Below are 13,047 nucleotides of genomic sequence, written 5' to 3'. Positions count from 1 at the left end.
AGGATTTTTGGCAATCCTGCTAAGTGCATAAAGTTCAAAACTAAGAGCGCAATATTTAAGCAAATAAGGATTAGATGCTCTGGCATTTGGAGTATTGTGTTTAGTTTTGGCCCACAGTGTTCTGTTTGACAGCCATGACCTTTTCTAGCTTGTCTTATGGGAGTTGGGGAAGGATTTGCTGAAATAGTTTCGCTTGTCTGTGTTGGGTTAAGGTTACCAGCTGTTAGGAAGGATGACACATGATTTTGCACTCTGCTGAGTAGTATGAGGCTGGCAAGCGTCATATCCCACCACGTTAAGGAGGTTCAGTTAAAAACTTATAAAATTGGATGCAGGCTATTAAAATGGCCACTTCCAATCATGTAATCTGTGGCACGCTGAGCTTTAGGCAGCCCTAATTTTCAAGCGGATGCCCAAATTAAGCATGAACATCTGTAACCGTTTGAGGACTATATATATCTTTCTGTTTGAGGATGACTCAGTTCAAAACGACTGCAGAGGTTCACCTAGCTTGTTGCTCTGCTTTCACCTTAGACAAAAGGAAACACTAAAGCTCTACATGTGTAAGGTAAATATGAATAAAACCTATCAACCGTCTACTGTATCTACCAGCCTTCTACTGGTGTGTCATCCCTAGTGCCTCACTGTGTCAAATGCCACATTGTATTTGGAATCAACATATATGTCACGTTTTCCGTTTGGAGTAAGACCTTTGAACAAGTCAAGTCACATGATAAGGGAAGCATTTTTATAATCTGCTTTTGAGTCATCTAGAAGCTATTTTGCAGACAGAGTTCCAGTGAGAGCCAAGAAAATAGCTGCAAGACATCTAAGCACCCAAGGTAAGAAACACCATGCCTTGAAAGTGGGGGACAAGGAGAAAGAATCTGACCAATCTATCCAAACCTACTAAGAATCCTATTTATCAGATATTCACGTCAACAGTAAAGCATTAACTCCATCTAAGAAACTGCAGACCTGTGTGAACTATAAGCTGTAACTATATTTTACCATCATCTATATTTAATCTTTGTGAGTATGTAGACAGCTGAGTGAAACATTGCGTTAAATCCAGGGTAAATGTTAGATCATTAAAAAAAGCTCTCAAAAAGCTTTTTGCTGGACTTAATGAATTGGTACTCACTTTGAAGGGGCAAAAGCATATTTCTTGTATACCTGGGCAGTAAAAGAGAACACATGCATTCTGACTGTGACAGAAGCCTGTTGCTTTTTAGTTCATTTTTTTTTTGCTGCTGGAATCAATTATAGCCAAAGAATGCATGTGTTAGCCTTCTAATAAACGCTTTGCAGGAGGAACTCCATCTGATTTCCTTCTAGCCCCTGGTGTCAATCCCCAGCAATGAGACCAGTTTGTAAGTTCCATTTGCTGCTCCAACTAAAAGCAGCTGTCACAATGAAATAGAGATGGCAAATATTTAAGCTTAATGAAGTGTCTGGGCAATTTCATTTAATTTCACATATAACACAGTATGATCTGGAGCAGTAAAGCAGGCCAGGCAGCATCAGAGGAGCAAGAAAGTTACCGTTTCGGGTTGTCCCCCTTCTTCAGATGCTGCCTGGCCTGCTGTGTTCCTCCAGCTCCACATTGTGCAATCTTTGACTGTAGCATTGGCACTTCTTACTATCTCATTTAATTACAGATACCTTTTATAGAAAAATTGTCTATCAGCTCTCCCAGTGATTGTGGTGTAACCGGGGCAGCAATAGCTTGTATCTGCTTTTGCAGTTAAGCACAGATATCCAGAGGTTCTATCTGATGCACTCATCTCCACACAAACTACACTATGTCACCACATTGTTGATAAACTTGCACTGGAATCATGTAAAACTGTGCATTTGCAGTATTTAGCCATGATTTAGCAACCAATCGTGACAGAAAAAGTTATGGCTGCTGAAGGAGTGACTGTATATCTCTAGCTCAGGCTGATTTATGATATGGAAAGAACTTTGCAGATGAAGATCCTCCCAATATTTATACAAGTCCACACTTATACATCTTGGTTTATCTTTCCCTTGCCTGTTTAAAATTATTCAATCGGATGGGTTGAAGGGACACGCTGTTGTTTTCTGTGTTCACATAGCTCCCAGATCCCCTATGGAGGATGTTGCGCTGTCTCAGATTCCCAATGACCGTAGCTTGGATTCAAAGGAGTACAAATGTCTCTGGAACACTGGGATTATTAAGATTGACAAGCACTACTAGGTTATGCTGGTCATAAAGTGTAGCTTTTGTGTGACTAAGTATCTTTCTGAAAGAATTCATTTCTGTCCTTAACAGGATTCCTCTCTTCCATCGGATTTTGTTTTCTGTAAATAATTGTTTATGGACAATTTTGAAGAGGGAATGTTTTAAAAACACTCCAAGAAAGAATGAACAATCCTGATGGTAGTTTTCAATTGTAATTGAACTTTATAATATAAATGCCTCTTGCTATGTCCAATGTTACTCCCTCCATATCCATCTCACCAATTTTACATTGTTATTAGATTGTTTAGGTTGGCTTAACTTTATACAATTGTTCAGGATCTTTACACTGCTTATTTTGTTACCAAAAAGAGAGAATACAATAATAAGATTAAAATATTCATGATAAAAAAGAAATACAGGTATCAAAGGAAGCAACAAAACAGGTGATGCAGTAGAGGAGATAATGGGGACTGTAGATGCTGGAGAATCCGAGATAACAAAGTGTGGAGCTGGAGGAACACAGCAGGCCAAGCAGCATCTTAAGAGCACAAAAACTGACGTTTCCGGCCTAGACCCTTCATCAGAAAAGGGGGAGGGGGAGAGGGTTCTGAAATAAATAGGGAGAGAGGGGGAAGGGGATCGAAGATGGATAGAGGAGAAGATAGGTGGTGAGGAGACAATCGAGTTAAAGGGATGGGGATGGAGCCAGTGGAGGTGAGCGTAGGTGGGGAGGTAGCGAGGGGATAGGTCAGCCCGGGGAGGACGGACAGGTCAAGGAGGCAGGATGAGGTTAGTAGGTAGGAAATGGGGGTGCGGCTTGAGGTGGGAGGAGGGGATAGGTGAGAGGAAGAACAGGTTAGGGAGGAGGGGACGAGCTGGACTGGTTTTGGGATTTAGTAGGGGGAGGGAATATTTTGAAGCTTGTGAAATCCACATTGATACCATTGGGCTGCGGACTGTTTTGCAGAACACCTTCGCTCGGTTCGCAATAAACTGAACCTCCCAGTTGCGAACCATTTCAGCTCCCCCTCCCGTTCCTTAGACATGTCCATCTAGGGCCTCCTGCAGTGCCACAATGATGCCACGCGAAGGTTGCAGCAACAGCAACTCATATTCCACTTGGGAACCCTGCAGCCCAATGGTATCAATGTGGACTTCACCAGCTTCAAAATCTCCCCTTCCCCCACTGCATCCCAAAACCAGCCCAGCTCGTCCCTGCCTCTGTAACCTGTTCTTCCTCTCACTTATCCCCTCTTCCCACCTCAAGCTGCACCTCCATTTCCTACCTACTAACCTCATCCTGCCCCCTTGACCTATCTGTCCTCCCCAGACTGACCTATTCCCTCCCTACCTCCCCACCTACACTCTCCTCCAGTGGCTCCATCCCCGCCCCTTTAACTTGTCTGTCTCCTCTATCCATCTTCGATCCGCCTCCCCCTCTCTCCCTATTTATTTCAGAACCCTCTCCCCCGCCCCATTTTCTGATGAAGGGTCTAGGCCCGAAACGTCAGCTTCTGTGCTCCTAAGATGTTACTTGGCCTGCTGTGTTCATCCAGCCCCACACCTTGTAATCTCCGGTGATGCAGTATGTCGCTGTACTGCATTAAGGAGTGGTGATGCCATGTCTATGAGTTTTCCTACAATCCTCACCTGATCCAGAGGTTAAATGGTGCCCTCTGGAGGTTATTTGTCAGTTAAATCATAAGATTAATCATACTGCTGTCCTATTCAAATTGTATCAAGTATCTGGTTTACAAGAAAATAAGCTTGTGATACAACAAAGAGGAAAGCAAGAGAAGAATCAAATGGAGTTAAAAGGTGAGATTAGGAGATAGAACATAGAACAGTACAGCACAGAACAGGCCCTTCAGCCCACAATGTTGTGCCGACCATTGATCCTCATGTACGCACCCTCAAATTTCTGTGACCATATGCATGTCCAGCAGTCTCTTAAATGACCCCAATGACCTTGCATCCACAACTGCTGCTGGCAACGCATTCCATGCTCTCTCAACTCTCTGTGTAAAGAACCGGCCTCTGACATCCCCTCTATACTTCCAACAACCAGCTTAAAACTATGACCCCTCGTGCTAGCCATTTCTGCCCTGGGAAATAGTCTCTGGCTATCAACTCTATCTATGCCTCTCATTATCTTGTATACCTCAATGAGGTCCCCTCTCCTCCTCCTTTTCTCCAATGAAAAGAGACCGAGCTCAGTCAACCTCTCTTCATAAGATAAGCCCTCCAGTCCAGGCAGCATCCTGGTAAACCTCCTCTGAACCCTCTCCAAAGCATCCACATCTTTCCTATAATAGGGCGACCAGAACTGGACGCAGTATTCCAAGTGCGGTCTAACCAAAGTTTTATAGAGCTGCAACAAGATCTCACGACTCTTAAACTCAATCCCCCTGTTAATGAAAGCCAAAACACCATATGCTTTCTTAACAACCCTGTCCACTTGGGTGGCCATTTTAAGGGATCTATGTATCTGCACACCAAGATCCCTCTGTTCCTCCACACTGCCAAGAATCCTATCCTTAATCCTGTACTCGGCTTTCAAATTCGACTTTCCAAAATGCATCACCTCGCATTTATCCAGGTTGAACTCCATCTGCCACCTCTCAGCCCATCTCTGCATCCTGTCAATGTCCCGCTGCAGCCTACAACAGCCCTCTATACTGTCAACAACACCTCCGACCTTTGTGTCGTCTGCAAACTTGCTGACCCATCCTCCAATCCCCTCATCCAAGTCATTACTAAAAATTACAAACAGTAGAGGCCCAAGGACAGAGCCCTGTGGAACCCCACTCACCACTGACTTCCAGGCAGAATATTTTCCTTCTACTACCACTCGCTGTCTTCTGTTGGCCAGCCAATTCTGTATCCAAGCAGCTAAGTTCCCCTGTATCCCATTCCTCCTGACCTTCTGTATGAGCCTACCATGGGGAACCTTATCAAATGCCTTACTAAAGTCCATACACACCACATCCACAGCTCGACCCTCATCAACTTTTCTAGTCACATCCTCAAAAAACTCGATAAGGTTTGTGAGGCATGACCTACCCCTCACAAAGCCGTGTTGACTGTATTTGATCAAGCCATGCTCTTCCATATGGCCATAAATCCTATCCCTCACAATCCTTTCTAACACCTTGCAGACGACAGACGTGAGACTTACTGGTCTGTAATTGCCGGGGATTTCCCTATTTCCTTTCTTGAAGAGAGGAATTACATTTGCCTCTCTCCAGTCCTCAGGTACGACTCCAGTGGAGAGCGAGGATGCAAAGATCTTCGCAAATGGCGAAGCAATTTCATTTCTTGCTTCCCAAAGCAGCCGAGGACAAATCTGGTCCGGGCCTGGCGAGTTGTCAATCTTAATGTTTGACAAAATTTTCAGCACATCAGCTTCCTGTATCTCTATCCATTCCAGCATACACACTTGCTCTTCAAAGGTTTCATTCGCTACAAAGTTCGTTTCTTTCGTAAAGACAGAAGCAAAAAACTCATTAAGGGCTTCCCCTACCTCCTCAGACTCCACACACAAGTTCCCTATGCTATCCCTGATCGGCCCTACTCTTTCTTTGACCATTCTCTTATTCCTCACATAAGTGTAAAATGCCTTTGTGTTTTCCCTGATTCCTTCTGCCAAGCCTTTCTCGTGCCCCCTCCTGGCTCTCCTCAGACCATTTTTCAGCTCCTTCCTTGCCTGCGTGTAATCCTCTCTAGCTGAACTTGACCCTAGCTTCCTCCACCTTATGTAAGCTACCTTCTTCCTTTTCACAAGAAGCTCCACCGCTCTCGTCATCCAAGGTTCCTTTATCTTACCCCTTCTTGCCTGTCTCAGAGGGACATATTTACTCATCACTCGCAACAACTGTTCCTTAAACAGTCTCCACATGTCTATAGTGCCCTTACCATGGAACAATTGCTCCCAGTCCATGCTTCCTAACTCATGTCTAATCGCATCATAGTTAAGATAAAAGAACAAAGTTTGAAATTAATTGATCCTAAGAATCAAAATAATTAAACAGGTATAAAAGAATTACATTAGAATATTTAAATTTTGTAATACTCATATTGTGTTACAATCTAAATGAAATAAGAGCAGAACTCTGCTTAACATATTTAAATGACTGCAGCACTGTGTTTAGTTAGCTGCAAATATCTCTCATGTAACGCTATCATAGAATCAAAGAATCCCTACAGTGTGGAAACAGGCCCTTCGGCCCACCAAGTACACACCAACCCGCTGAGCATCCCACCCAGACCCATCCCCCTATAACCCACCTAATCTACACATCCCTGGACACTATGGGCAATTTAGCAGGCCATTTGACCTAGTCTGCACATCTTTGGACTGTGGGAGGAAACTGGAGCAGTTGGAGGCAACCGACGCAGACATGGGAAGAATGTGCAAACTCCACAAAGACAGTTGCTTGAGGGTGTAATTGAACCTGGATTCCTGGTGCTGCGAGGCCACAGTGCAAACTGCTGAGCTACCATGCAGCCCACAATGGTTAAAGTAATGTATTCCTGGGATGTGGGCATCGCTGAAAAGACGAGCATTCATTACCCATCCCTAATTGACATTGAGAATGTACTGTTGAGCCACCTAATTGATCCATTAAAGTCCTTGACGTAAAGGGTCACTCAGAGCCTGAGAGAATCAGCCCAGATTTTAACTCTGACAGTGAAGGAAGACAATTATGTTCAAATGGTAGGATAGCGGTGACTTGGAAGGGGATAGTGTATTTGTCATCTTTGCTCTTCTAGGTGGTAGAGGTTGCAAGTTGGAAGGTGTTGTCAAGGAAATCTTGGTATGGTGCACACTGTTGCTATGGCGTGCCCGTGCTGGAGGAAGTGAATGTTTGAGATGGTTTATCAGTCAGTAGGCTACATTACCCGGATAGAGTGTTGAGCTTCTTCGAAGTTGGAAGCCAGTGGAAAATATTCTATTGCCTTCCTGAGGTTTGTAGTTTGTGTTGCCAAACATTTTGATGGTTGACAGTGGTTGGCATTTTACGTCAGAGGTGTTGGAAATATTTCTGTATCAAATTAACTTGGTATCACTATATTACCCATCATCAAATGGTGTTTCAGAAAACTGTGTATAGCTTGTGAAGAGTTCTAGACAAAAGCTTTCCCTACTTGGCAGGGTGGCTCGTGACTCACATATTTCCTTTCAATACAGGCTAAACATTTTTTACTGAATAGCTCTAGAACAAGTGAAGATGAATCATGGCACTAGTCATAGAGTCCTGTATTGGTTAGAGATCATGGTGACAAAACACCAAGGTGATAAGAAGGATGGGATGAGAGTTCTTGTAAAGAAATTAGGTACATTCATGTTGCTAATTATGATTGGGTAGAGACTGTTAATTTTGGAGGAAATCTGATTAATGGAGAGCACAGTAGCCCCCAAAAATGGAAAATCCTCCTACAGCTCCAAGTGTACATCACACAAACACTAAAGTGTTTGCTATCATGAACATCATGAAAAATAATCTTTTTGTTATTTCTTGTCATGTGTTGATATTACTCAATTGATATTGATCACGTATGTACTATTTGTAAGCTCAGTTTGTCATTTTATTTTAAGTGAGTCTGAGATACATTGTAAGACTGATAATATTGTGATACTGCCCTGTCTGTTTGATAATTGAAGTGTAGCTAATGTGGTAGAGTATCTTTCAATGTAATGCTGTTAGTGGCCTGGATCGTCTGAAGAGCTACAGTCATTTTTGGATTGCCACTCAAACGCTCCTGCGTCTGGACGCAGTTCTGCATTTTTGGATTCCAAGCTTGCCTTCTCCAGGAATACAACATGTACAGTCCATCAAAAAAATACTGCAGCTCTGTAACATGGTGGGGGAGGTGATGGCAGACTGGACATGCCCTGTATGATATTATTGAATATGTGATTGGATAAATGAATGGGTACATTTCTTGGATGTGCAACATCTGTGTATACGGTGACAGGTGGTTAATGGTTAGTTGGATTAGGAGTGTAGTCAGGTCTTGGGCATGATTACCAGATCTGGTGTAGTAGTGTGATGTGGAATTGGGGCCCACTAGTCATATCAGGAGTTAGGACAGGGAGTTAATCAGGCTGGGTTGGTGGAGCAAAAGAGCAGAAGTAGTTGGATTATGGTGGGTAGACAAGTCTGTTTGGCAGGGTAGTTAGATTGAGCTGTGATGGCTGGTCAGGGGTTTGTGAAGGACAGTTGGGTCAGTAAAGTTAACATGGGTGTCAGACCAACACTGGGGTTGAGTTGGGTCATAGTCTGAGCACTGGGGAGTTGGTGCATCATGATGATTATTTGAGGAATTCAGTTCTGTAGTTACCCAGCAGATAAACTAGGATTTTTCAGTCTTAACATTTGCTGGCTATTCAGTTAAGTACATCAAAATTCTCTTTGATTTTAACACTGAATCAGAGACTGTTATACAGAGCTCTAGAGCAAGGAATTACCCTTTGGAGGTTCAAAAGCCCAAGGCAATTCCTATGGAGGGTAGTGCATCGTGACCTTGCAAGGTCCTAATGTGCATCTTGGCTTGTCTGTCAGATCCGTGCAATCAAGTTAGTCTCTGTCCATTAGAATAAATAGATCAGTTTATCTAATTCCTTAGCCTTCACTCTAGTAATGTAGAACGGAACGTCAGTAGTGCTGAAAAAATAGGTACTGATGAAACTTTTCATCTTGCACTCCTCAGGACCATTTCAAAAATGCCTAATTTTAAACTTACACAGCAAGAATTGAAAAGTGAGAAGTCAATTAAAAAGCAACTACAAATGAATTGAAAGTGCAGGATTCCATCTATACCAGATTTGTGCTCTGAGCATCTACCTATAGAGTAATGAGGTTGTGAGGCATGGAAAGCACCTGAACTGCTTCCACCTCTGCTACCTCAGGTGAAAATTGGGATCTCCTAACAAGACAGTTTGCAGGCATTTCAATAACATGCATTATGGCAAGCTGGCTATCAGCATGAGATGCTGGTTCACTCACGTCAATGTTAGAAGGATGTCTTCAGCTGAGAATTCAAGTTGTCTGGGAATGGTGTTCGTGAAGGAAAGTCCTTGCTGCAGATTGGTGCACAGAGAGAGGCAGTCAGAAAGGGTGTGGAAAAAGCAGAGGACCGAAGAAATGGTATGAAAAAGAGAGCCCAGCAAGGAGAAAACATGGCAGTTGATTTTGAGCCAATGTTCTTTCTGTGCCACCTGCCGAGGGAACTGCCACTTATAAATCAGTCTCTATAATCACACATGATGTTTAATCCACAAGTGATTTATATCCTTTGCAGCCTGTGTGAATTGATGGTTTGTAAGGTTGCAACACTAGCGAAATACTATTCATGGTTAATCCAAGATCAAAAAACTAAAAATAATCCACTTACAACACGCTAGTTACTTTGCACAATAGTGAATTAAAATTCTCAAAAACGTGCCATTTGGTTCGTCTCTTATAATTTGCTTATTGCAAGTTGCCAATGGGAATTGGTTATGGTATCACACATGTTCTGTCATACAAATACACAAAAAATTTGTATAAAAGAATTTACATTTATATAATATGTATTACATCCTTATGTTGTTCCAAACTGTTTTACAACACTAGAATACCTCAAAAGCTCCATCTATGTGTTTAGATAGGTAAATGTGGCAGGCAATTTATGTACCAGGTCCCTTTTAAAAATGTTTGCATTAGTCTGTCTTTGGTAATGATGGTTGGGAAAGGAAAATTGGCCATGACATGTGGGAAAGCTTCCTGCTTCTCCTTAAGGAGTCCCATGCAGTCTTTTGCGTTGAAGTACTGCAGGCCAATGGGGCCTTGGTTTTAGTGTGCCATTCAAAGGACAATCCTCAATAACTCGCACCAATTTTAAGGAACTTTACCTGGAAATCTGAGGCAGAAATAAACAACAGGTGGAGTCACCGGATTAAGAGTCACTTCATGCAAAACGTTAGCTCTCCTTTTGTGCCACTGATGTCCTAGATGTGCTGACTTTCTCCAGCAGTTTCTGTTTTTGTTTCAAACATCCAACATTTGCAGTTCTTTGTCTTATTATAACAGACAAAGAATGCTATCCTGTAATATGATACACAGTGTTTCTCAAATAATTAAGCTATATTCGGCCTCAGAAGTAAGTGTGTTGATCCTGTTTGCAGTATTGTAATTCTGTTTCAACCAATTTTTCTCAGTTGCTTAAACTTCACTAATTCGGGGCATTTATTTACATTTTTTAAAAATGCAGGACCAGTTGCCACATCTTTCATGTCAGTTTTACTGCATCATTGACTCTCATCCTGTCACTTTGCTTGCTTTCCTTCCAAATTCTCCTTCATGGTCATTCAGTTCCTACTCAATCAATCTACTGAACTTGCAATCCCATGTTTGTTCTTTATCTTTAGCTACTGAGTTGTAAATGTAATCAGGCCGTTCTGATGTCCCTCAATTTTATATGTGACTTTCAGATCATAAGCAAATGCACACTGCATGTGACAAATGAAGCGATTTACAGGCTGTGTGGTATCATGTCTTTAGTGTGATTACTGCATGTTATTTCCTGTGTAAGCATTTGCTTTCAGGTTGACAGATTTTAACCAAATAAGTACAGCCTGTGCTTGGGCACCATGTCTCTTGGTCATAGCTAGTGTTGATAGCATAGTAGTTTGTCACCAATTATGGTTATTTTAAAATAGTAGTGATTTGTGGTGCATAGATGGTTGAAGAACCACAAATAAAGCTGCATGTAGTTCTAATGCTTCACAAAGAATAATTGTCTGCAAAATCATATGAAACAATTTGAATTTCTGCAGTGTTCTTTGTACGCTGTTTCAGTACACTTTCCGGGAGACAAAAGCAGGATTAAAGAGAAGGCTGTCGAAAATATCTGGATATCAACGCAGGTAGAATCTTAAAATACAAAAGTGTTAACTGCACAACCTCTAATGCTTGTGTGGGCTTTTTGTAATATTTGTCCAATTTAGTACTGCACCTCCGGATTTTTCCCATAATCATACAAGTTAATCCTATTCCAAATATATTTCCAGTTGCCTTTGAAATTACCTATGAAATGTGATTCCATCACCCTTTCAGGTACGATGTTGCAGATCTTAACAGCCTTCTAAATGAAGATATTTCTCCTTATTTTCCCTCTATTACCAATTATTTTAGACCGTAGACTTTGGTTCCCCAGTCCACTTCAGGAGCTTACAAAGGGCAAAGACATAGTAGTTAAAGGAATGAAAAGTCATTCATGTCACAAGGTTGCCATTCAGGTATGATTGACTAGACACAGACAACAGAGATCGAAGACAGGCAAGATCATGAAGTGATTTGAAAACAAGTACAGGAGTCTAACTGATTAATTAAATCTGGAAAATGAATGATTTGGATGTGAGTCTTTTATTAGCACTAGGGAGAGATAGAAAGGTAGCAATTAACATTGTATTGAAATAAAATATTTATAAAATGCTTGCTATAAACATTCAGTGTCATTCAAGTGCTGTGTTGAGCTTGCACAGAGAAGAAAATCAGTCCCAACACAATGATACTAAATGTGTGAAAATGTTATCTTTCTATTTTCTCTTCTATTGCATTACAGTAATGATTTCTTTCCGGTTGCTTTCAAAAGTGACAATTGAAGGATTTAATCCTTTTAAAGTATCCGAAATCCTTAGATTTTTCAATCTTCCCTCCTCTTGTATTTTCCATCCCTTCATGGAGCTAATGACTTAGTTTATGTAGTAGCTCTCACATTCTTCTGGACGTATAGCTAAATGATTGTGCTTCATACTTAAACCTGGACAAGAATATCAGGAGTATACTTGAAAGTAGATCTCTTCCACCTATGCACAGGTGCCCATGTCCAGAAGATGGCACACTGCAGTCAACAGGAAGAGGATACACTGGCCAGTTTCTTTTCATTGTGTTTTCTCAGTATTGCTGTGACTAAGATCAGTTGTTTCAACATAAAGCAGAGAACAAAGCAAACAGATTCTTATTATGTAGAGCTCAGTGCTGTCCACGCAATGCACTTGCTCCTGAGCTATTGAGCAAATATGCCTCATAATCTTTTTAAGCCACTCCAGTTTGAGTACAAGGTTGTATTTCATTAAGCCAAAGCTGTAGTAATGCTCAATTTGCATTTTTGGAGTTCATTCAGTTTAAATTATCCCATACCTTGAAGCAATGAGTTGTTTTAAAGAACTTTTAGAAATAGTCAACAAAATCTAACTCTTCTCTCTCACTGCAATCAGGCATTTCTGATATCCCTCAATTTTATATGTGTATTTTGATATTTCACTTCAGTATAAGATAGAGGATGGACCATGGAATTGCTGTAGGCATTTCTGAGGGACTAGAATAAAATTGCATTGACCGTTAGGGCAGTCAAGCAAAATCAGCAAGGAAAGGGAAAGGTATATAAACCAGCTGAATGTGTCAGGAAGGCATCATGAATATTTTGGTTCATTTTCTTCACTGACATGCATGAACAGCACCAATTATTTGTCTCATCTAGAACCGTTGTTTTTCAAACAATACTTTTCATTGTACCTTGGTACATATGACAGTAATAAATCAAATCAAACCTTCTACCTTTCATCATGAATAATAAAAAATAGACAGTATTAGTGTGTTTTAAAAGGATGGCAAAATTTAAGTTACAGGGTGAGTATTTCTGACGACAAGCTTTGCATACTTAACATGAAAAATTTTAAGAATAAGGCACCTCTGTATAATGTTCTAGTCTTAGCTGTATGCTAGGTTATATTTTCCTCTACAAATTTGAAAGTTTTATTAATGTCCACACTGTAATATGCCGTGCTGTGA

At 41.3% G+C, this 13,047-nt stretch overlaps 2 protein-coding genes across 8 annotated transcripts in view; one reads left to right on the top strand and one right to left on the bottom strand.

The window, feature by feature from the left end:
• The window catches only part of aven (apoptosis, caspase activation inhibitor), a 75,458-nt gene that overhangs the window by 4,524 nt on the left and 57,887 nt on the right, over positions 1-13,047 (top strand). The window lies entirely within an intron of this gene.
• LOC125455448 (uncharacterized) overlaps positions 1-13,047 on the bottom strand; it is a 52,656-nt gene that overhangs the window by 38,533 nt on the left and 1,076 nt on the right. For 5 of the 7 annotated variants that reach the window (XR_009446246.1, XM_048537482.2, XM_059649218.1 and 2 more), the window contains exon 2: positions 9,220-9,293. The exons of the other annotated variants lie outside the window; for them this stretch is intronic. Coding sequence is in view for 4 of the 5 variants with exons in the window: in XM_048537482.2 (XP_048393439.1) it covers positions 9,220-9,293 (74 nt within the window). In the remaining variant the exon portion in view is untranslated. The remainder of the gene's footprint in view (positions 1-9,219; positions 9,294-13,047) is intronic. 7 annotated transcript variants of the gene reach the window in all.

The sequence above is a fragment of the Stegostoma tigrinum genome, chromosome 10 (assembly GCF_030684315.1).
Source record: "Stegostoma tigrinum isolate sSteTig4 chromosome 10, sSteTig4.hap1, whole genome shotgun sequence".
Taxonomy (NCBI): Eukaryota; Metazoa; Chordata; class Chondrichthyes; order Orectolobiformes; family Stegostomatidae; genus Stegostoma; species Stegostoma tigrinum.
The sequence above is the reverse complement of the archived record's forward strand: the minus strand, read 5'-3'. Positions and strand labels throughout refer to the sequence as shown.